Source organism: Phasianus colchicus, chromosome 1 (assembly GCF_987193195.1).
Source record: "Phasianus colchicus chromosome 1, bPhaCol1.hap1.1, whole genome shotgun sequence".
NCBI classification, from domain to species: domain Eukaryota; kingdom Metazoa; phylum Chordata; class Aves; order Galliformes; family Phasianidae; genus Phasianus; species Phasianus colchicus.
The window spans coordinates 57317800-57342369 of record NC_143436.1 but is presented as its reverse complement, the minus strand read 5'-3'; the positions used below and the strand labels follow the sequence as shown (position 1 = coordinate 57342369).

The 24570-nt window shown below is 40.9% G+C and overlaps 1 protein-coding gene across 1 annotated transcript in view; it reads right to left on the bottom strand.

Annotated features, from left to right (window-relative positions):
* Positions 1 to 609: 609 nt before the first annotated feature.
* AKR1D1 (aldo-keto reductase family 1 member D1) overlaps positions 610 to 24570 on the bottom strand; it is a 34179-nt gene continuing 10218 nt past the window's right edge. Inside the window, exons 2-9 of the mRNA XM_031589776.2 lie at positions 19203 to 19370; positions 14654 to 14770; positions 10089 to 10166; positions 8018 to 8140; positions 6268 to 6377; positions 5668 to 5833; positions 4859 to 4941; positions 610 to 771 (exon numbers count right to left, since the gene is read on the bottom strand). Coding sequence (XP_031445636.2) covers positions 729 to 771; positions 4859 to 4941; positions 5668 to 5833; positions 6268 to 6377; positions 8018 to 8140; positions 10089 to 10166; positions 14654 to 14770; positions 19203 to 19370 — 888 coding nt within the window. The 3' untranslated portion in view covers positions 610 to 728. The remainder of the gene's footprint in view (positions 772 to 4858; positions 4942 to 5667; positions 5834 to 6267; positions 6378 to 8017; positions 8141 to 10088; positions 10167 to 14653; positions 14771 to 19202; positions 19371 to 24570) is intronic.

The window sequence follows — 24570 nt, the reverse complement described above, 5'->3', positions numbered from 1 at the left end:
GTTCAGGGATTTTTATCTTAAGGAGACAAGGCTCTTGCAAAGTATTTATGGTAGTGCTAGGTTCAGGATGGCTGTAAGATGCATAGGCAGCATGCTATGCAATACCATCCTTGCATAGCAGCTCAAATGTAAAACCACAGGCTGGTCTGTGATTCAGTGATGCTCCTCAGCTTAGGTAGAAGGGAAATGAACATGCTTATGTGTTTGGGTCTGAACTAGTTGAATGGAATGTCATCAAATACTCTGGTCAGGGTAAAATATGCTTCATTTCATGCATGAATGGATACTTATATTCACATGTACACAGACTTGAAATCCAATTAACCCCCTCCCTCTAGCTTTCACCTGAGCTGTGAAAAAATATGATGCTGCTTTACATCTACTGAAATAGAAACTCTTGTTTCACATGTGATGGAGAATCTGCCCTTGAATGAAGACTTTGGTTTGAATGAATAAGTTTGCTCTCGAGAGATGTTCATTTTATTTGTTGTCAGCATTGCAAATTCAGTGTTCATGGTTTTGAAGCCTCTTAGGTCAAAAACCTACACTCATCAGCTTACATAGATCTGTTCTTCAGCATAAAAAAGCAACTGATAAGACAACAAGAGGTAGATCTCATAGTTTTAATGCTGATTTGAACAGTCTCCCAGAAAAAGGAAGCACCAAACACTGGGTCTCTTTCAGCCAAATCTTGTGTTGGATTAGGAACCTGCCTGGACGCTTTGTTTTCAGTATTCATCATTGAAGGGATATTCTGGATGGTCACGCCACCTGTGGAGAGGTCAGATTGAACAAGTGAGTCTCCTGGGATATCACATCACTGATGTATTCATGCTGTGCCGAGCAAAGCTCTTCTCTCTCCTGAAGAGAGCAAGCCTTAGTGGAAGGCCATTCTGTGATTCTGATACTGTCTGCCCTGAATAATCTTCCCTGCAGAGCTGACGGTATACCTGTGCATTTAAGGAGAGGATAGTGAAGGACCGTTTTTTCGGGTCTATACATCACATTTCAGATCTAGGTCTAGCTGGCCGTTTCTTCAAGTGGCTGCCATATCCAGACTAAATCTGGCTGTCCCTGTTCCTCAAAACCCACTAGCTAGGCTGAGGTGCAGATGCACTGCCAGATTAATAGCACCAGTAACAGAGTGTATGAAGAAGCTTTGGGATGACTCCTTTCAGGAAAAAAATGAGGATATTCGTGGCTGCATGCAGCAAAGGTAGAGGCACTTCAGGCTCCGTCTTAAATGCTGCATTCTCCAGGAAGATGCGCGGTCCAGGAACATTATAAAAGGCAAGAGGTAAGTTCTGAGGGTAAAGTGCAAGTGAAAAATAGCACTGGTTGTTTGCTAATGGCCAGTGTAAGAGAGAGGTAGTTGAGTGAGGAAGTGTGGTTTTTAATGTTTTTTATTTTTATTTATTTTAGAAGATGGTGCTAAACCACAAGTCCTGGCTTGACAAACATTTTCCACTAGCAAAACCTAGAATTTCTGAAGAACTCTGTCAGGTGCACCATGGCAGCTGGTTGCCTTGCCTTACAACAGAGCACAACAAATACTGGCATTTATCCCATATGTGAATTGTTCCAATTTGGGAAGGATACATTTCACAATATTGAAGTTAACTGACTGGAAGACATCAAGCATTTTGAATTGGTTGTGTCAAAACATTTCATTCTGATATTCAGCCAAGATGAATTGTTTACACATTAACAGATTGAGATGGCTCAAAAAAACCACTTTGTCATGTTTTGGTTTCAGCATAATTTGACAATCTCTCAGCCACCACTGTCATATTATCTAGTCTCCATCTATGGAGCATGCTTCTACTCAAATCACATACGTTCAAAGATCAGAGTCCTCTTGTGTACCAAAATGATTCACCCAAGGAGATAAGGTAGCTTGGAATAACTGGTAAGGAAGAATGTCCTCCCAGTCTCTTCTTGGACAAAATAAATTCAGCAGATAGATTAATGACAATCTTGCCAAAATAATACTTTTAGATTTCTCAAGGGATGAAGAAACCGTTTCAGACTAAGACTTTCTGGACTATACCTATCTTTTTTTTCTGCTCAAATGTCTAACTTGCTAACTCATTCCAATTAGTGTAATATCCTTCCGATTGGCTTACTCACACCATCAGGACAAAAGATTTGCATATGGTAGCTGATAACTGGAAGAGCCACAAGAAAGTTGTATTTTTCCATTTGCTGGTGTTTGAGTTGCAACAGTGGAAGGCTTTCCACAAAGCTGGCTAACCAGAAATTTTTCTATATGGTGGTTTAACCTCCTCAAATACCTATTTCTGGATGGAATAAGGCATCTGTCTAGGCTTGTAAGTCATCTGTTGCAGCATCAATTCCAGATGCTTTAGTTCAAGAACATATTAGTGGGTAGATATAGGTTTAATTGCTCCTTACATAGCAAAGTTACTTTTCCAATAAATTATGTTTTAGATTGAGGCCAGACTGTACTGTAGCAGTGAACATGGCACTTCTGTGAAAAAGAGAGTTGCTAGTGTCTATCCCATACATGCTGCTTTCCTTGTCCTCAGTAGCCTTCTGTGACTAAATTTAGTCTAATAAAGCAAAACATCTCATTTGTTAGCTTTGGATTAGTGACCTTGTAAGTTCTCTTCCCATGGGCATTTACATCCTCTAATTTTGCTTCTGGAAAAATCTCTTTCTGCACCAGGGTTACTTTTAATGTATATTCTCACTAACAAAGGTTAAATGATGTTCTAACTTAACCTGGCCTTGTAAAATCAAATGATTTCCAATACCAAAACTTGCATTAGTATTTGCTAGGCCATTTGTGAGAAGCTTTTTGGAACTAAGTGCTGCTAATTAATGGAAGGCTAATTTAAGTTGTAAGAAACTAAAGCTTCAGAGCACATTGCAGAGCTTAAATATGAAAGATGAACTCTATTATGATGCTTTTAACTTAGTTAATATTTCCTGTCATGTTTATCACAGTAAGTGGTTTATTTGTTCCTTTGCAACATTTTCCCTATCTTTTGAGCAACAGTCAACATTTTAGAGGGCTATTGATGCTGCTGTCCTGCTTTTCATTATTATTAGTGCTTGAGCACATTGGCAAGACCCAGGCTAACAAGAGAAATACATGAATATGAATCTCTTTAGCATTTGGCTACACACTGAGTGCCCTGAAAAGGGGAAAGCATAGTTTAGTCATAAATTGTGAATACTCTTAAACTCAAGGTAAAACTAATGGCCTTTTTCTCCAAAAGAGATTTGGGTCAGCCTGAGCCTTCTAGGGCAGTGCAACCTTCAGGTGAAGATAAACTACTTTTGGATTTTAAGATTTAGATCATAAGCAGCAAGAAATTAATTAGAAAGTGGTCTAGCAGTCAAACAAGCTTTGTGGCTTTCTCCTTTTTGTACAAGAGGATAGAACTCAACATGAGAACAGAAGACGTGCCTGAAGACTGGAGGAAAGTCAAGGCAAGGCAAAAAAGGGCAAGAAGGGGGAGCTGGGAAACTACAGGAGATTCAGCCTCACCTCTGTCCTTGGGAAGGTGATAGAACAACTTATTCTGGATGTCACCTCCAAGCAAGTGTAAGAAGAAAAGGTTAAGAGTAGTAGTTAACATGGATTTGCCAAGGGGAAATCATGCTTGACTGATCTGGTAGCCTTTGATGACACTGTGACCAGCTGGGTAGATGAGGGGAGAACAGTGGATGTTGTACCTTGAGTTTAGCAAAGCTTTTGACTCTGTCTCTCATAACACCCTTTTAGGTAAGGTTAGGAAGTATGGGATAGATGAGTGAACAGGGAGATGAACTGAGAATTGGCTGACTGGCAGAGCTCAGAGATTTGTGATCAATGGCACAGGGTTTAGTTGGAGACCTGTAGCTAGTGGTGTTTCCCAGGGATCAGTACTGGGTCCCATCTTGGTTAATATCTTCATCAATGATCGGGATAAAGGGATAATATGTAAACTCAGCAGGTTTGCTGATAACATGAAACTGGGAGGAATGGCTGACACACCAGAAGGCTGTGCGCCATTCAGCAAGACCTGGACAAGTTAGAGAGTTGGGCGGAGGATCCTTGTGAAGTTCCAAAAGCACAATTTTAGAGTCCTACACCTGGGGATTAATAACCATCTGCATCAGTACAGGTTGGGGTTGATATGCTTGAAAGGATCTCCATGGAGAATGACCTGGATATCCTGATAGACTGCAGGTTGACCATGAGCCAGTGGTGTGGTCTTATGGCCAAGAAGGCTAATGGTATCCTGGGAAGCTACTAAGGGAGAAGGAGCAGAGCTCTTCTTAAACTAGCTCTATACTGCATATTTTTATTTTTTTTTCTAGTATTGCTCTTAATTATTCTTCTGTGTATTATTTTAGGATAAATTGTGTCTGGAAATAGTGGGGCTACAATTCATAAGCAATAATACTTAAATACTTGAATGCTTGCTGAGCACTGAGAGAGAAGTTGGGAAGGAGGGGAAAGACAAGAAAGTACTCCTATTTGAATATCAGAGCTGGTATTCATGCTGGTGGTTAAACAATGTCAGTACTACCGCTTGTGACTGGCTGAGATAGCTATCACAACACATAGTGATCAAGGAATTGTAGAGATGGAATAGCCAGAAACAGACATCATCCTTTAGGTGGGCATTTGAAATTTGAGCTTTCAGCAAGTGTTGCAAACTTATTTTTGTGAATGATCTGAGACATATTCAGACGGCATTAAAGAGCTCCCACTTCCAAGTTTTGTCATAATACAAGGCTGATTATACAAAAATTAATATTAATAGGAAGTGTTTTCCTTTTAAATCTTCTCAAAAAAACCCAAGAATGTTTGGTGGGAACTTCAGACTCATCCTGGACTTACATTAAAAGTTCCACGTAACGAACGTTTTTGTTCAGGGCTTCAATTTCTTTCATTTCTTTCTCAGTGAGAGAGAAGTCAAAGATCTATTGGAAGGAAATATTGAGAATAAGTTAGAATTTCTTGTCACAGGTAACATTAATATGTTCCAGACTTCAGAAGTCCAGAAAAAATTTTCCCCTTTCTTCTTCCCAAATCTATACCTGCTTGCATTTATACAGACATCCTGAGGTCATACGTAATCGAATGTGACTGAACTTATCCACTTTTCCAAGAAGAGAAAGCTAGTCTGGCATGTAGTGGGCCATTAGCTTTGAAAGGAATACATTGCCAGAGAAAGTGGATATCAGTGTAGGTAGAGTGCTGCAAGGGACACAGGAAAAAATACTTCCACTTATTTGGAGTGGATGGAGTGGTCAAGCCAGTTGTTCTCAAGTAGTGTGGTTATAAGCCTTTTTGGCATGCCCATATACAGCACCTTCCCTTCCTCAGTAATGCTACCCCATAGCTGAAGATAAGTCAGAACAGATCAGTGATTCCTGAATCCTTCAGCCAGCAATTCTTGAGCTACGGATCTACCAAGTGACTTTGTTTCACTTGTGCTGCTTAGTGCAGTAGTGGGTACCAGAATTCTTTCTCTGTTCTGCTCTGTTGTTATCATACTATAGTGCTATTAAGTGATGGTGTCAAAAAGAATCAAACTGACATTGGTCAAGTTTTCCATCTATAGAAGTAGATGGGAAAACTGCCTTTCGTAGGGGCTAAGTCAGAGTAAATGGATTTTTTTCTGTTCCATTAGAGTGTGAATTTACCTGAAAATTCTCTCTGATGCGTTGTGGATTGAAGCTTTTGGGAATAACCACCACTCCTCGCTGGATGCTGAAACGTAATGCAACCTGTGCTGCTGTCTTACTGTACTTTTTGCCAATGGCATTCAGCACGGGATCCTCCAGTAAAGGAGGGGAGGACACATTTACCCTGGAAGAGAATTGAGGAAAAACATAGTCTTGCTATTTTTAATATTAAAACATACAGGCATCTACTAATTCATGGGCAGAATATTGCATCTTTGGACAATATTGACCTTGAAGGATAGAAGAGAAGCTTTGACTATCAAAGGAAACTTCCTATGTCATATCCTAACATAGGCTTATTATCTACTTCCTCAGTAGAGACTTCCACAGACTCTTTCTAGCAGAGGAGTTGTAAGGAGACCTCCCATAGAGGCACCTGGCACTTTTGATGACAACATGCATCAGGAATGTTATAAGTTTACATTCACAACTGTAATATTTAGACACTCAAGTTCAAAACTGCTCTGAAAAGGCATTTCACACAGATCCATCAGTGGAGATATATTATTTCTTTCCAGGATGATGGCCCTGCTATTTGAGAATAACATGGGCACTTACCATGTTTCATCCCTTGAGGTTCCCAAAGGGCTGTACCCAACAATAACAATGTCATGTTGCCTGCAAAATTCTAAGAGTTTGGGTTGGGTGAAATAGGGATGGCATTCAACCTACAAAAGTAACATAAAAAGAATGTTTAATCAGTAAGACCAGATATGGAAGCAGATGATGTTGCAGTATTTGTAAGTGCTACAGGTTAAAGATGACTTCTTGGCTTTCAGGAAAGGATATATGTAAGTTAATGAATATGGGAACTTGATTACAGTACTAATGGTATACTGCTGGGTGATGGATTTTTTTTTTTTTTTTTTTTTTGGTGGGCAGCAGATCAACATCTATGATTATAATTTGGCTGTAGGGCATTTGTATTGGTCTCAGTGGAAAGGTGGCAATAAGTGGGGAGGTGGAGGTAAGGGAGACTGACTAGGCTGAGAAGGCAACCCATCTCATATTGGTCAGATCATTGGTTCTCTGTCTTATCAGGATGACTAATCTGATATCATTTTTAGGGTAAGTGTTGGCAGAAGCTGTCCTGTATAGAAAGGTGAGCAGGTATGTGCAAAAGATGAGATATTTCCACAATGGGTGTGATCTCATTATGAGCTCTGCCCTTTCATATTGCAAATACTGTCCCTAATTCCCTTACAGGAAGGGATTTTCTGGAAGTGCTCTCTTCTCTAGGAGAGGGATATCTACAAGGTGACAGAGAAACATCTGTTTGAAAGCGGTCTGGAGCTGGCTGGCAAATCTATGCTTTCTTGCTGCCTGCCTTAATCTGGGTTTAATATTTTGTCCAGTTTTTCTTGACCCCCTGAAGCAGCAGAAATGCTCAGAGCAGTCCTAGGGGCACTCAATGAGCAGCAACTGAATTTTGCAGCCACTGGGAATGTTAGTACCAAAGGAGGGTACTGGAATTTCCTCCTCTTTCAGGCTGCTCTGCCCTATGCCAATTCCAGCTCTCCAGGCCATGCACTGAGGATAGGAAGCTGGTCCCAGCTGGTCTCTGACCTCTTCTCTGATATTGCTAATGTGGATGCTCATCTGTGCCAGACGAGTCTGAAAAGTTTCCCAGTGACTTCTAGAAAATACAGTGAGCTGCCAAATGCCTGTCAAAGGTATTGAGCATTTGGATGGGTCACTGCCACCTCCCTCCAGCTCTAAGCCCTACTACTGTGATTAACTTGGATATCATCTATCATCTTCATAGGCTTATTCAGCTCCAGTTGGTTGCTTTATTATTTTTTTTTCCCTTTTAATTCATGTTTTTCTCCAACTCTTACTGAAACTCTTACAGGAAAGGCATAAAGGAATTACGTTTAATGGCTGTTAAACACGGGAAGCTTAGAGTGACCCAGGGTCTCTGAAATTCAGGGTTGTTTAGGCTTAGTGTCAGCTGAGGTAAATGTGAGTGCACTGAGGACTGGTTAACCCCAAATGGTTTGTCGTTGGAACTTTTTGGATGCCAAGTAAAGTACATGGCAGAGGTTTAACATGGCTATGGAGCTTGACATAGAAGTGTCAATTTTATAATCCTGAAACAGGAACTGAGAAGAGTGATTGTTCTAGTACCTTCAAGTTTTATCTTGAGCTTAGATAGGATGAGTAAAATTTTCAAGCTAGGAAGTGTAACTATACAGAGGGCAGCAGCTGTGGCAAAGCATCACCCTGCTGCGTAGGCATTGTGTTGCCTCTATCTTCCCTACTGGGCAGTGGTACCACAGCAGGCGCTGCCCTTGGCTTGAGGTCATACCTGGTTGCTGACAGGCTTGTGTTTAAGTCCTGGCTTGTTCAGGATCATCTCCAGCTGCCTGCGGTTGAAATTGGATACTCCAATAGACTTTGCCAAGCCTGCGTCTTTACATGCTTCCATAGCCTGCAAAGACAGCAAAGATTAGTGGAGTATCAAATGCTGGCTTGATTCCTTGAAGCGTGTGTTTTGGAGGAGTAGAAGCCAGTCCATTCTTGAAAGTGCAGAAAACTTGCAACAGCAGAGCTAGCAGCTCTGTTATCACAAAGGCTGGTGCTATCCCACTGTTTTAAACTTTGGTCTCATGTAGACCTGCTTTCCAGACCAAACCCTAATGTTTTCCCATGAAGGTAGAATTTGTCTGGAAAGCAGACAGGTTAATTTAAGAATACAGAGTAGGAGAAAAAGGTGGGAGAAGGGAATTCTAGATTTTGTATGTCTCAAATCCTAATAGCTGGAAAAACTTTATGAATGCTGGATATGAACACATGCTTCTTCATTTGGCTTTGTCTGCTAAGTTGTTAGGAGGAAAGAGGCTCCTTCCCTACAGTCTTCCTACAGTCTTTCCGTTTGCTCCCAGATACTGCTTACAGGTGATTTAGGGGCTGTTCAAGGCAGCACAGCTGGTTGCCCCTCCCGCAAGTTTTGTTATTCCTTTCTGTCTCACAGGAGCTGAAAGCAGGGAGGTAAGAGGCACCAGGTATTTGATGACCTCTAGTTGGCCCCATATGCTTTGTATCACTTATTGACAAGTCAGCAGTCATCTGGAGACTTTTTTTTTTTTTTCTTGCTGGCACCACGCTGAAAGAGTGAAATTATCTGGATTGAGTTTAGCCAGGTTTATTTAGATTGATGCTCTTATTTGCAAGCAGTCACCACTACCTATTCTTACCTCAGCCTTTTAGCTGAAAAGAAAGACCTTCTACAATATATCCTTTATAATAAAGCACCAGCTTGAAGTGTTCGGACAGCTGCTGTTTTGAGCAATTAGTTGTGAAAAAGAGAAATTAATCACATCAGCCCCAGATGGGGAAATAAACAGCTAATATGGGAGTCCTCAGCCCCATGAGATTCTGCCTGGATGTCTTTGCTGCCAAAAAAGGCCCTGGGCTCTCTTCCACTCTGAACTTTTGCTCAGGATTTCATCCATACTCTATTTACCTTCATCTACCAGACTGTGAGTAGAGCTTAACAGGGATGTGACTATCCAGTTCTGGACAGTGCAAGCTGAAGTGGAATGTGGAACAGCCCATGTTGACTCTCTTGGTGTGAGCTGTGCTGAATTAGCAATGCTTTTGCAGCTCACTTGATGTGGAAGGAATGTTGAACATCTTTGGCTATGAATTAAAGGCTATTTAAGGCTTCAAAAGGCAGGAATGTGAGGAAATCATTAATCTCACTTTCTTCCTCACCTGAGACCAAGTGGCTGTAGGACATCTTAACTAACACACCTCACAAACAATTTTAGGATGCAGTCTTCTGAGGAAATGCTGTTTTCCTGAAGGCTTCTTTAGCAGAATATTCTTACATTCTCATCTGAATTTACTAAATTTACAAGGGAGTGAACTTGTTTTGATGACAACTTTTTAAATTAATATAATTATTATTACATTATTATTATTTTTAACTGAGGGGCTTTAGGGAAAAATTTGGTTTATGTTGATGGAAAAACATTTCCTTTTTTGAGGAAGATCCAGTTGCTTACTCCTTCAGGGCTTCAACTTTCTGCTGCTGTAAGGGTCTGATAAAAACAAGAGGCAATGGGGGGGAAAAAAAAAACCCTACAAGTATATCAATTAGCAAATGTGTTCTCTCTGAAAGAAGTGCAGACATCAGATACCTTAATAATATTTTGTTATAAAAATAATTAAGTGATGAAAAGAAGCTCTGTCTCTAGAAACAGGAGTCAAATTTATCCATGAAGCTAGTAGAACTTGATCCATTTGTTCTGTCAGTTCTGTCAGTCTCAGCTCTGCTTATGAAGGCCACAAGTAAAACTGAGAATGAGGATCTGTTTGGGTTTTTTGTTGTTTTTGCTGTTTTTTAAGCATATATAGATATTGTGTTTGCTTACCTCCCACGTGGCACATAAATTTGTCTCATGGTAGATAAATTTTCCATTTTCATCTCTTGGGTAGATTGCATCTCCAGGCTGAAAAGTAAAAATAGATTTCTTTTTTATTTAAAAAAAGGGGGGGGAAGGGGGGGGAGAGAAGGGTGGGGAGAGGAAAAAAGAAAAACTTTCACTCCTCAGAGCAAAGATATATATATTTTTTCCAGTCTTTCTACCAGCAAACATACAAAAATAAGTACACTCGAAAGCTTTCTGAAACACCCGAAGTTCAACAGGTCATTCATGCTGGGCTTACCACATCCTCCACTGCGAGACAGTCCTTGGATACACTTCTGGACTGTCACATGAATGCATGCTTAGGAACTCCAGGATGGCCTTATTTTTCAATAAACTTTTGACCCTTACAGTAAGGCAAACAAAGAATGAATGTGCTTCCAAAGAGCTGAGTTAGAGTGCCAGTCTGTATTCCTTCCCCCTTCTTTCTGTCCTTCCTTTCTTCTCAAACTTCCTCTGATCCTGTTTTTGTCCTGGGTGCCTGAGAAGAGTACTATCTCAGTCCAGCTCCAGCTGGAGTGATCATTTCCAAGATTTACTACTTTACTATTTTATTTACTATTATAACAATCTAAGTGCACAGCTATTGTACATGCTGCACATTTTTAAGTGCATTATCTGCATTTCCTTGGAACTCTTCCTGTGTCTGTGTTCCACAAGCAAGACTTCAGAGATGAGTTATGAGCTGGTATCTCATAATATAAGCTTTCTTTTACTTCCTGCAATTTATATTGCAGGCAATGCATTAACATCACCTTCCTTTTTGTCTAACTGCAAATCCATTTTTACGTGAAAGTCCTTCAGTGATGTTTAACATTTGGTCTGACTGCAAACTGCTACATTTCTAAAGACTGAATGCAAGATGTTGAAATGATAATTCCTTATGAAAAGGATTCCTGAGTTCAAATTCAAGGCATTTCATAGGACAAATGAGCCTAGCGAAAACACAGCCTTAGATTGCAAGCACCAAGTTACAAATGTGTCTTCAAATGTGCTGGCTTTCCTCAATGAATTCTGTGAAGATGACTTATTGCCTTTGTTGCTGTGTCTTGCTAGAAAAACAACTTGCCTAGAAAGAGGCAGGTGGTTATTGAAAATATTTTTCTACCAGAAGAGAAACTATTTGTCATTCTAATTTGAAATGGAGAGAATTTATTTACAAAACCACACTAATGTATTTTGGAACAAATCAGTTATCCCCATGATATTCCAGCAAGCTATTCAGAGACTATGAGCTCAGGGCACACAGGCTCAGTGTATGGATTTCGTGGAGTTCTGGGGATGGCTCTGAATTCAAGAGTTTTTTCTCTGTTTTAATCCATTAAATTCTGTTCAATGTTACTTCTTCTATAGTAGTCAATGTTACATTACATATAGGAGTGAGCAATTACACTAGTTCAGACATGCAACATTTTTCTCTATTTCTTGTGTTCTCAAAAGCCAACAAAGTTGGGATAAAGGTAGCTTGAAGTTTGAGGTTGGTGCCAGCTACTCTGAATTTTCGCAAGGATAATTCCTTGCTTCTGCTTCAAGGGATTTACACTACAAGTTTTCTGCTCAGTAGTCTCCAGGCAGATTTCCTCTGTCAAGCTACGTTTTTTTTAAGCAAGCAGGTCCCTGAATGACAGAACTGACAGTAGATGTATAGGGAGGGATAACATGCTGACAGTGTTTTGCAGGTAGCGTGATGGTGGTTGCTAAGTCTTTGAAGTCTCTCAGCAGTTTAGCACATTTCTCACCTTGAATTCTTACGGGCTATAATCACCAATCATTGGCACAAATATTCATCTTCTCTTGTAGTTGTCTTGGAGACAGCCACACACCTTAGATTGAATACAAGGTGGTTTTCTACCATGTTGTTATGTGAGCACTGAAACAGCTGGGACAACGCTGCACAGTCACTGCTGCTATGCAGTGCTGCAGTGCTCACTTAGTTCTCAAAGTCAGGGACACTCCAAAAGCTACCAGACAATTTGCATATTTAAAGCACAGCAGTTGGTAACAACTGAGAGGAAAAGCCTCCTCCCATGTTAATAATTTCCTCACCAACGCAAATGTAGGGAGACTGGTCCACACTTCCCATCGCCTCTGACTAGAGGCATCTGAAAAACCTCCCAGTGGATACAAGCTCCTGAGGGAGAGGGCATGTGATGACCTGGAGAAGGCCCGCGAGTGCTGGTGTGTGCTCAGAGAAGGGCAACGAAGCTGTGAGGGGTCTGGAGCACAAGTCTTATGGGGAGCAGCTGAGGGAATTGGGGTTGTTCAAGTCTGGAGAAGAGGACTCAAGGGAGACTTCACTGCTCTCTACAGTGACCTGAAAGGAGTGAGGTGAGGTGAGGGTCGGCCTCTTCTCCTGGGTAATGAGAGGTAACAGCTTTAAGCGTGCCAGTGGAGGTTCAGGTTGGATATCAGGAAAAAAATTCTCAGAAGGAGATGCATTGGAACAGCCTGCCCAGGGAGGTGGTGGAGGTCACCATGCCTGAAGGTATTCAAGAACTGTGTGGGTGTGATACTTAAGGACATGGTTTCGTGGGGAAAAATTAGTGGTAGGTGGAGGGTTGGACTAGATGATCTTAGAGGTCTTTTCCAGCCTTAATGATTCTATGATTCTATGATAATCTGTCTTACCAGGGAAGAGGGGCTGAGCACCACCGCTGGGCTAAGGGGAGGAAGGACAGAAGTCCTGAATGGAGAATCCCTATAAGGGGGAGAACAAAAAGAAAAGGGAGACTCAGGCTTAAGTTAATAGGTCAGTGATTAACATTACCCCAGATATCAGCCATTCTTGGTGCACTTACAAGTACTGGCATAGTGGGGCTTTCTTCCTATGAGTGGTACTCTCAGGAAATAAATTCCTTTCTACCTGAAAGTCCCTGTGAGAACTTGCACCAGTTGGCTGTGTCGAGGCATTTTCCTTTCTGGTTTGAGAATGGGACCATGAGTTTTGGCTCCAGTTCTTCACTGACTCCAAGCGGAAAGTAGTTTTGTTAGAAGGCATTTAAGGAGACAGATAAGTGTCAGCTTTTGCAGAGTAGGACAGAGAAGGAGTCTATTAGCATGTTATACCCTGTGCAGTCCTCAGCAAAGGCAAGTGTAGTGTTTGGGATGGGTGTATTTAGTGAGGGAGGAAACATCTGGCATACAAAAACGTGCATTTTTTAAGCAGAAGGTGACTTCTTTTTTAATCTCCTTTCAAAAGGGGCACGAGTAAATCTGGGACTGAAACACTTTTAATAGCAGAGCTTGTTGATACAAGCCTCGTGGAGTCAGATGTACATTACTTTAAAGCCAGCTGTCTATATCTTTATGTTGTGAGACAATGACCTTCACTATGTGGGAGAGTGAACTACTAGAGAATACAAACACAAGAAAGGGGAAGCAGGAAATTGCAAGTGGTGGGAAATTTTTAAAAATGCACCCAAAAGAATTCCATACGTGGGACTGGATAAATAAAGTTTTGATGTTTAAGTCCAATATTGCTGTGGAGATCTTAACAGGAAAAAGGAACTACAGGTCCAAGGTGATTGCTCCATTGCTAAATTGCTTCCTATCTCATGCTTCTGGCAGTTTGGAATCTGTGGGACAATATGATTTCAGTAATTAAAGAACTACCTTCCTTGCAAAAAAAAGATATGGCCAATTTAGCACTTTAACACCCCCACAGAAACAATTAGGTAGATAATCTCCTGGCCTTAGTCTCTTTAAGAAAAAGGACTTACTTGGTTAAAAAATCTCTAAAAGTTTTTTGAATCTCAATTTTCTGATTTCAGTATTACTTACTTTACCTTCATATCATGTACTTGCAAGTGAAAATTTTAGAGCAAAGAGTCTGTGAAACCAGAAAGTTCAAGGAGGCTTACAAGAGCTGGTTGCAGGGAAGGCATAGAGCTCTGATGTGAGCTCCTCACTTTCAAAGGTTTTGTGACTGCAAGAAGAAGTTGCCAAGAGCCAGCAGAATGAAGAAATACAATGCTTTAACTTTTCAGATATTTGAGAGCAAGAAATAGAAACCCTTATTTGGGGCCAGCTGTCACCTACTAAAGCTGTCTGAGAGGACCACTACATTTAAGGAGATTAAGATCACAGCTATGATTTGATCATTGGTTTTAGTGCTCCTGAGGCTGTTCTATTTTTGAGATAGAGTAAGGGACATCAGCTCTTGCCCCATCTTCTCCCTCCCCACTTTCTGCCCTTGACCCCTCATTGCTTTGTACAACGCCTATGTTACTTCACCTAAAGGAGTTCTTCAGCATAATTAGTCTTCTACCTCAGTTAGGAGTCCTGTCCTTTCAGTGGAGAGACTTGATGCTACAGCTGTTAGTTATGAATCTCACACACCTGTAAATCCCTCTGTGTGGGTAATGCAGAGAAATATGTGCAGGCACTGTACAAAGAACATCATCTTGCATAAGTGCTATTTTCAATGTGGATTGGAAGCTACAAAGACGATGCTAGATGGAAACCTTGGTTCAAGCCAAACATGTACTTTGTAGGGCAATTTTTCTTTTTACCTTGAAAGCCATTGGCAGCTCAATAATGTAGAGGTCGACATAGTCCAGCTGCAGGATCTTCAGGGTTTTCTCCAGTGTGGGACGTACCAGCTCTGGTGGATGGCAGGTGTTCCACAGCTGGGGAAACAAGCACAGGCTCTTTTTAGGATGTCATGAGTGACAGTGAGCATTGTCCAGCCAATTCCCCCTATCTCACACACTCTTGTACTTCTGACAGAGCCCATTATACACAGTGCAAAGACATCATGGTCTACATTACTGCAAGAAAAATGCAAGGGGCCTTATCCCATCTTATGCCACAGGAGTTTGTAGAAGTTAAGACAAGAATCCTTGCCCAGGACTGTCTGTGTGCTGGCCCAGTAAAGCTACCAAATACCTGCTTGTACAAGACAGGTTATTCAGAGTTGTGTTTATTGCAAACTCTTGCTCAATGAACTTAGGCAGATTCCTTTTGTTTTATGAGCTTTCCAAGCATATGCTTTCACTGGAAAACTTTGTTCCCACAAGAAATCTGTGGTCAGGTTTATGCTTGAAGGCTGAAGTTCAGATCATGTGAGCTGGCTATTGAATTGCCAAGCACCTGGCACAAAGAGGATCTTTTGGTTTTTTTCCTGTGGCCATGGAGTCTGAGTGACTGCCGACATAGCAAAGTTTTAACTTACTCCCCTATCCTCACTGAAAGAAGTATTATTGTTTAGTTACCATAACACAGGTGTGATTAGTTAAAGGATAGCCTTTGCAACCTCTTTAATCATAACCAGTGCTATGGCCTGATGTTGCTATGGAGTGTGCTCAGTTGATTAGCTTGCAGTGCTACCTCTAACAGAACTCTGCTGATGCAAATCTCTTGCAAGAATAGAACCATAGCATTGTAATTAGTAACCAAGGACTCTTTGTAAACCATTCTCTGAAGCTAAAATCTACAAAAAGTGAAATTAACACACAATAGAAGTTTAAAAGTACCATCTAGTTGCATAGAATAAGTTGGGCTATTCTATCTTTATTGGGGAGGGTTGGGTGTTTGTTTTTTTTTTTTTGTTTTTCAATGCACCAAACTGACATTTGGAGTCATGTTGAGATTTTTGGCACCTTCATTGGCTGGAAAAAAACTGATGTTTGTTGGTATAGTCATTGTCTAACCAATTCTGCTACCAACGCAGACAGTCACAGCATGCCAAGTTGTAGAATGAAACCATTCTTGAGACATGAAACACTTGAACTGAAATTTTCAAAAGATAAGGATTATAGATGTCAAGACATAGCCTGAGTAAGTTTTTAAGTATTTTAATTATTATTTACTTAGAGTGTAAACTACTTAGCTGTGCCAGCAAAAGCAAGAATGTTATCTTGAAGCTCAGCTGTCCTAAGAGCAGTGCATATCTTCCTGCCCTAAGCTGATGCACCAAAGTGGCACCAACACCTCAAAGTTCACACTGGGTCTTAATCCTGTTGCAAGGAATGAAGAATTTAAGATCAGTGAAGTGTTGACTACATGGGTTGAGGTATAGCACAGTACCATGTTCAAGGTCATGCTCTCAGTTTTAAGCTGTTACACTGGTTTTCCTGAAAGCCTTTGGTCTGGATGCTATTTAAGCATTTGCCAATCTTTGATTTTCATTTTACAAGTAAAATGAGATGTTCTTTTGAACTTCAAATAGGTAAGGAAGTGAATCTTTATACCCTTCATGTTTAGTTTGTTTTGTTACTTTGATTTAGAAATTTAGTAACTGAAGGTGTATTGACAGCTTGGGAGCTGTTTTTCCAAGTGCCCTTAGTAGCTCAGTGCTGTTGAGCTAAGTTCTTGCCAGTGAATATCCATCACTTTTAAAAAATGCAGAGATTCTAAGGAAACAGCCTTTAGAAATAGCAAACATTTGTATTGCCTTAATACACAAATGCCATGGAAACTTAAGAGTTTCACAACTGTTTTCATGATTTGTACAAGTTATTGTATTATCTACCTAAGTAGAATCCATGTAGACATTCGAGAAGTCAAAGCTGCCAGCTGGCTTCGGCATTTCAGGCCACCATATTTCCTGGAAATGTTACTTTTATTTTAATGAAAGAAATATCCTGGGATGAAAGAGGAGACCAAAAAAGGTCTTGCTATATAAGCCAAGAGAACTGCTGGCAACTGATAGAAAACCTCTAAAATTTCTGGATGCTGAGTTGCTGTGCCTGACCCGCCAGCCAGCAGCGAGAGCCAAGTGCAAGTGCCGATGATTTCAACTGGCAGTTGCAGCATGGTTGCACCAACTCACTATTCCAGTAACACTGCCACTCAGTGGAGACATTCTTGTTAGTCCCTGCTGATTGACCAGCCTTTGATTGGCATCATCTTTGTTTAAGAGAAGGCCTGTATGAAGGCGTTGCATTTGCAGAATCTTGTGTATTTATTTCCAGGACTTCTGATTCGGTGAGATTGAAAACAAACACAACTTTTGTTGTGCCTACTACTTTCAAGAATGTTCTATTACCACATTTCCCAGAAGATGCAACAGTTAATGTTGGTCAGTTATCTATGAAGGTCTAATGTATCTACTGGTTTGATATTTGCCTATAGTTTGTTCAATGCGTAGATGCATGAGCTACACAAAGCTAAAGATATGTAAGCTCATTAGACAAAGGCCATCCAATCCCACTCTTTCTGGGAGGCTCAGAGTGGCTGTTAAAATGTCCAATGAAACCTGTGAAAATCCTGGACTGATGGATTGATTTTTTGCAGTGTATTTTCCACTTCTGCCTTTGATCACTTTAAAGATTACAGAGGTGCTCTAATCAACATGTCCACCTAAAATTAAACATTCATTTTGTCAAGCACAAGCAGGGCACAACAGAAAGATAAATCCGTGTGTCCTATCTCACAGTCCCAAGGAAGGCTGGAACTACAGGCATTGATTACCATGGTACTGCAAGTTGCAACTTTGATACTAGCAGAAAACTTGCAGTTCAGGGTACAGTTGAACTCATAATCAAGAAACAGAAGGTGAAATTTCACAGCTCAGTGTTTAAGTAGTGGATAAATATATCTAGTGATTAGATCAGACAACTGAACATAGAAAGGCTTCATAAATAAAGTTTGGATAATAAATTTTTGCCAAGAGGTGCTCTTTTGGAGATGCTGAAGGGGGAAGCAGTTGGGAAAGCAGTTATCCAGCTCTAACCTTTATGTACAATTTTTTTTTTTTTTTTATTTGAAATATTACTGGTAATTTGCAGTAATGACGCTATGAAACAGTTGAAATAAAATATTTTAACTGATTGAAATAAATGTATTGGCATATGAGAAACTGAGAGATTACCCTGATCAAAGTGGAAACTGAGGACTTGAAGCTTTTCTCAGGATGGCAAAATTGTGACTGTAACCAGTAGTGCTGAGCAGGGAAGTAGGAGAAGAGTTACATACTTCACAGACTGGAAATTGCTTTACTTGGAAGTTGCTCTATAGTTGTTGAAAATCCTCTTGGTCTGCAAACTACACAATCTAAAGCTTATTTTCCCAGATCATAAAGCTTAGCTAAATTGCTCGTAGTAAAACAGGCCTTTTATCCCATCAGAACTTTCACTCTAGGAACTGTATATTTATTTCCAAGGCTGTTGAGTAACTCCTGTGGATTACGTCTTATATGGGAAGGGAGAAAGGGAAAATATTAGGCTGTTATATTCAAAGAAGCATTGCCGGAAGGGGAACTTGAGGCCATAAAATCCATTAGAAACTGGACAGGAACCATGGACTTTCTGGGAGTCATCTGATCTTTTTTTAGAAATGTGCTTTCTCTTATGCCCACAGTCTGGTCACTGTATTTGTAGCAGCTTCTATCATATGTTTTATTGGACAGGGGATTTCTTTCTTCTAGCAGAGAACCTGCTCTTACAGCTGGGATTTTAAAACAATAACTTGCTCAGCACTACTCCCTTCTCATTATTGTAAAGCGAAAGTGTGATGACCTCTTCTCTCCCAGAGTGTTGACTCATGATCATAGAAGTCTTTAATGACAGATGATACAGTAACTAGGGTGTAGCTTGATTAGTAATTCTTTGGCAGCAGTAGCAACATAAGCACTTGCTGTTCTCCTGTACACAGACACTTGCATGCATGCGTTTGCTCCCACCCCTTTCACTGTGCAATCTCAGGGCAAATCTTTATGGGGAATTGCTCTAACAGAAAGTAACTCATTTGCAAGATCATTGTCCGGATCTGGCTCAGTATGTGACTATACAAATGCTTGTGCCAGCACAACACGTGTGACAGTAACAGCCCAAGTAGCACCACTGAGTGTAGCAATGGTCTAAACTTGCAGGTGCCTACAGTACCAGGCAGAACACGTACTGCATTGTTCCCATTGCTAACTCACCTTTAAACTGGGAACAGTGATTACTGTGCTTTTAGCAAATCTAACGCTGAAAATACTTCATGGTGAAAAGAGGAAAGAAATACAAAGAATGTTGGATCTAGAAATACACTGGATGTTGAGCACTGGCATTTTTAAGAAAGTCCATTCACAGAAATCCCAGATTTAGTGTAAATAATATGAGCATAACTTCTAACCTTGCCACAGTAAAAGATGTCTTCTCTCTTGATCTTTCCTTCAGCAATCTTCTCCCGGATGGCTTGTCCCACTTCATGCTCATTGTGATAGACAAAGGCACCATCGATATGGCGATAACCAGTATCAATGGCAATCTTCACTGACTCCAAACAAGTGCCTTTGGGAGTCTAGTGGGAGAAGAAAAAGAATAAATATTGTTCCAGCCTCCTGCTTGCTTCTTGTGCAATGCTACAGTCACTGAGATAGGCACAAGGTTTATGCTGGTGTTCACCCATTCTAATCATCCCTCTTGTTGTCCAGATCTGGCTCAGTATGTGACTATACAAATCCTTATGTCAGCACAACATGTGGGACAGTAACAGCTCAGGTAGCACCACTGAGTGTAGCAATGGTCTAAATGTGCAGGCGCCTACAGTACCAGGAAGAATGTGTATTGCATTGTTCCCATTGCTAACTCGGCTTTAAACTGAGAAACATAGAATCATCAAGGCTGGAAAAGGTCTTCTAGTCCAGCTGCTCACCTACTACCAATATTTCCAAACGAAACCATGTCCCTAAGTACAACATTTAAACATTTCTTGAACTCCTCCAGGGACTGTAGCTCAGCCACCTCCTTGGCAGCCTGTTCCAGTGCCTGACCACTCTTTTGGAGATGAAATATTTCCTAACATCCAATCTGAACCTCCCCTGGTGCAACTTGAGACTATTCCATGTAGTCCTACTGCTAGTTACACGAGAAGAAGCTGACCCCCACCTCAGCACCACCTCCTTTCAGGTTACTGTAGAGAGCAATAAGGTCTTCCCCTGAGCCTTCTCTTCTCCAGACTGAACAACCCCAGTTCCCTCAGCCACTCCCCATAAAACGTGTGCTCCAGATCCTTCCCAGATTTGCGGCACTTCTCTGGACACACTCCAGGGCTTCGATGTCTTTTTTGCAGTGAGGGGCCCAAAACTGAACTGAACTGAGGTGTGACCTCACTGGATCTGAGTATAGGAACCATAACCTCCCTGCTCCTGCTGGCTACACGTTCTTATACAAGCCAGGATGCCATTGACCATCTTGGCTACTTGGGCATACTGCTGGCTCATGTTTAGCTGAGCCCAAACACCTGTGTTTCAGCATCTGAACAAAAATATGCTGTGTTTTTTTCTTTAAAAATATCGTACATATGGAATTAGATTGGAAAAATGATCTAGAAAAAAAACAGAATATTCGCTGTGTGTCTGGGAAAGAGAAGTATAAGAGTCTCCAGAAAGTAAGAACTGAATGTACTTGCGATGTAAATTATTTCAGAATTTCTCATCTAGAGAGTAAAGATTTTCTTGCAACAGCTGTTTAATAAAATTCATTTCTCTAATGGAAGAAGGCTTTTTGATTGAGCAGAGCTGGTCAGTCTTCTATCTGCTTAGAAACTGCACGAATAGCATATGACCCAGCAGAGCAGGAAGGAGAAGTTTGGATGTGTTTTCTTTCTTTTCAAACCAATTTACCATTAGAGGTATTACAGTTCAAAGGGTGACAGTTTAGGGGAGTTTACTGTTATTCCCAGTTGTGGATCGACAGTTGCTTTGCAGTGTGGCTAAGAATCAGCAGGCTATGTAGTGTATGCCTCTTGGCATGTCCAAGACACATTTCTGTATTTTGTGCTGCACTTTTGATTACTCATCTTTGCTGAAATTCAAAGTGAGCTAGTTTTGTTGCTTTTTAAAAGCCTTATTTTCTATAAGCTGATGTGGCAAGTAAAATACGTGCTGGGCAAAGCAAGAAAAAAAGGGAAGTGGTCACACAAAGTATCTGACTGATCACTGGACCAAAAACCATCTTATTGTTGCCACAGTTTGCTTAATGAGTGGGCAGCTCTAAGCAGTGATGGCCAAGGGTGCTCAGTGATGCATGGCAACACTTTTCTCCCACTTTTTCATTGATATTGCTCTGGTGAGACAGGGACATCTGATTCACTTAAAGATACCACGGGATGTTGAAGCTTCCTAGGACAATGATCTTTTTCACATCCATGGAAGAAAGGTTGATGAAGGCTTATTGAAGACATGTGGGATTAACATCTCTGTCTTTAAATCACAGAGCTGCAGCTGGCAGTAGGTTATTGGGGAGTAACAGGAGTGTATCCCTGTGTGCTCACTTTGCTTCTCAGCATCCCATCCAGACTGACCGTGTTGGATGGGACTGAGCTGGCTTCTGTTCAGATTAAGGGGGGAGCTGTCTGCTTAAACTTTACTTAAAACACAAAGCTGCTCATGCTTGCCCTTATTTACTGCAGACCTGACTGAGGACTGAGAGGCAGAAAGACACAATTTGACAAGCTAAAATAATTAGAACAGTCACGATGCAATATTGTCTGCTTAATTAAGGGAAACAACGAAATGCTTGTTAGAATGCTTTGCTGCTTTCACTGTGGAAGCCCACAGGGGCATGCTCAGCCCCACCAGGGTCCTTGCCGAGCTGTTAATAGGATGTAATGAAGATCAGGCAGCAAAAAGCCTTTCAGAAACAGTCAATGGCTAGTTTTCTAGTTTTCACTTGGGACATGTTAGGAGCATGAGGCATAGTGCACTGATAACCTCCAACACATTCATTGCTTGTCCTTACCTGAGCCTGATAGAGCCAGATTTGAGGAAAGGGAGAGACTAAAAGCTCCAAACTGGATGCTATGAGTCTGCAGTTACTGATGGCAGCAACATCAGACTTATCACAGCTATGAGCTGCATAGGGCTGTAGCTATGGGTGCATGGCTTGGGTTGACCAGAAAAGCAAGCAGGCTCAGTTTAAGGCTCTTGTGAACTCATAACCAAGTAATGGGTAGTCATCCAAAAGAGAAATATATTTTTTAAAGTGTGGTCTGTTTTCCCTATTAAACCTGATTTTTCAAACACTACGACATTAGACATTTTCAGCCTGTTTGCTGTCATTAATGTGTGTATAAGCAGAACATTTAGAATACAGTGACACGTTACCTTAATACAGATTAAAAAGAGCCTGATTTTTTTTTTTTTGTTTGTTTGTTTGTTTTCCTCTTTGTTGAAGAGCCTAAAAATGGGGTGCGGATCTGATCCCAAGATTTCCTCTCTCTTTTCTCCTTGCACTCTTATGAGTGTACATGAGCACAGCTCCCAGTTGTTTCCTCAAACTATAAACTAAACTTCACAAAGCAGGGAAATGTTGATTACTGAGTTCCATCATTTCTCAGACATCAGTGCTGTTTCTGATCAATGATAAAAGCAGAAGGAACATGGAATGAAGAACAGAGCCTCTCAGATTGGGGAACAGTTATCACTGCAGACTTGGGAGGAGAGGGTAACAAAGGGAAACTAGCAAGCTTGCAGCTACTTCAGTTGGCTTTGCCTGAATAGGCTAATTTATATTAGTGCTGAACTCCTATGTATTTCTTTTTTTTTTCTTTTTTTTGCATGGGACTTGTACACATCTGTACAAATAATCTTGTAAAAGACTCCTCCATCTCAAGGATTAATCTTATTCTTTGGGGACTGGAGGAGGTTTTTTTTTGGATCAGGACTTGATTACCAAGGGCTGGAGATGGGTTTACATTAAATACAAATGTTTTCATTGCACTAGTTCATTTCATCTGATGTGGTATATTAGCTCTGACAGATTCTGGTTTAAGGTGCTTCAGATAAAAATGCACGGGGGAACCTAGGGAACAGTTTTTGGAAAATCCTGCCTTTATTGAACCCTCTGAGCTGAAGGCCTGGGACATCTGCGAGTCTGGAAACTTTATACCATATGTTTATTTTCATTCTGATGGAGAAACTATCATCTCTAGCATTTCACATATCTAATCCTTCCAAATCCTGCAGTAATGAGCTGTGGTAAACTGTGCTGATGAGTTGCACAGGCTCGTCATGTTGTGGTTTTGCCACTTTTTAGAAGCGCTGCCTTAAGTGTTGTATCTTATTCCATTGTTCCTGACAGACCGTATTAAAACAGGCCGACTCAGATCAACGCTGCTTATCTGTCTTTCCAACAGACAAGGCACAAGCTCAGATCTCTCCTTTCTACCCAGGCTGAGATGTTTTATTCTTTTCAGCCTTTCATGGAGATAAAATCCCTCATGAGAAAACACGGTGCAGTGTAAGGTCTGGCATCTCCACCGGGAGAGCTAGGCCTCATTGGCCTTGCTGCAGGCAATGCGAAAAGTGGCTGTCCTATTCTCTTGCTCCATCTCCCTACTAAGCATGGGTCACGTGTAGAGCAATACAAATGCATGATGAGGCACCAAAATGTCCCAGCATGGTGCTATGAACCTTTGTGCTTTGTCAGTAGTCATTCAGGAGGCACTGGCCTTAAGACAAATCTTTTACTTCTTTATTACTTTTTATTTAATTGTAGATAAGAGGTGTGCTTATCTCTTAGCTTCTGATCAGCTTCTGATCAGCGTGCCCTGCACCCATGCTACTTTGATCAAGGGCTGTTATTTTAGAACCAGAATTTTATAACCCCTTGTACACTGAACGTCAGATTTTATCTGTGGTGCTCTTATATTCATGTGTGCCAAAACAGGCGTTATATTTGTTACGTCTATTCTGATAAAAGAGAAACCAGTAAGTTAAGTAGAACCCCTCACTGTATCACTAATAACTCCTTTACTAGCACCTAAGTCATTTTTAAAATCATACAGTTAAAAGAAATGAGACACAGTTTTTTTTCCCTCCATCAGTCAATAGCGTGTAAACCTACTGATTTACCGGCACGCATGAGGGATTAAACCTGCAATCACTTCCTTCAAATCCATGATAAATAAATCTGGCAGAAGCGTGAGGGAAGCAGACTCAAATCTGCAACTTCATTGAAAGAGAAAGAAGCAATTTGGCTCCTTCTCCATAGTTGAAGTAGCCAACTGGCCAGTTACCACATTTTATGAGTCTGAAAAAGCAATGTGCTTCATGAGGTCTGCCTGTCTGAAAGGGTCTGCTCTCTTTTCCTCTGAGACCATCAACTTTTTTTTTGTAATGTTTGTTCCAGACACCTTCCATCACATCCCATTTTGTCAAAAGCTATTCTCCCTACCATGGAAAATGTACAGTTTCAAATTTGCTCAGGATTACATGTGATCAAACCACTGGAGAATATTCTATTGTGCAGACATACCCACAAATTTTGCTGCTGCCTGTCCAGCAGAACAGTATTTACTTAGCAGTGTTCGTGGTAGTCCTACTCATTACTGCAATTTAGTGTTGCATTTCAGCTTCCTGCCGTTCATTCTGCTTCTTCTATAACATCCTTTTCTGGTCAGCAATTTCCATCAGCTTTCCAGCTGTTTAAAAGGGATTACAGTTACCTCTGAAGACAAAGCTAGTGGGACACATCACTGACAGATAGCAATCTTGCAT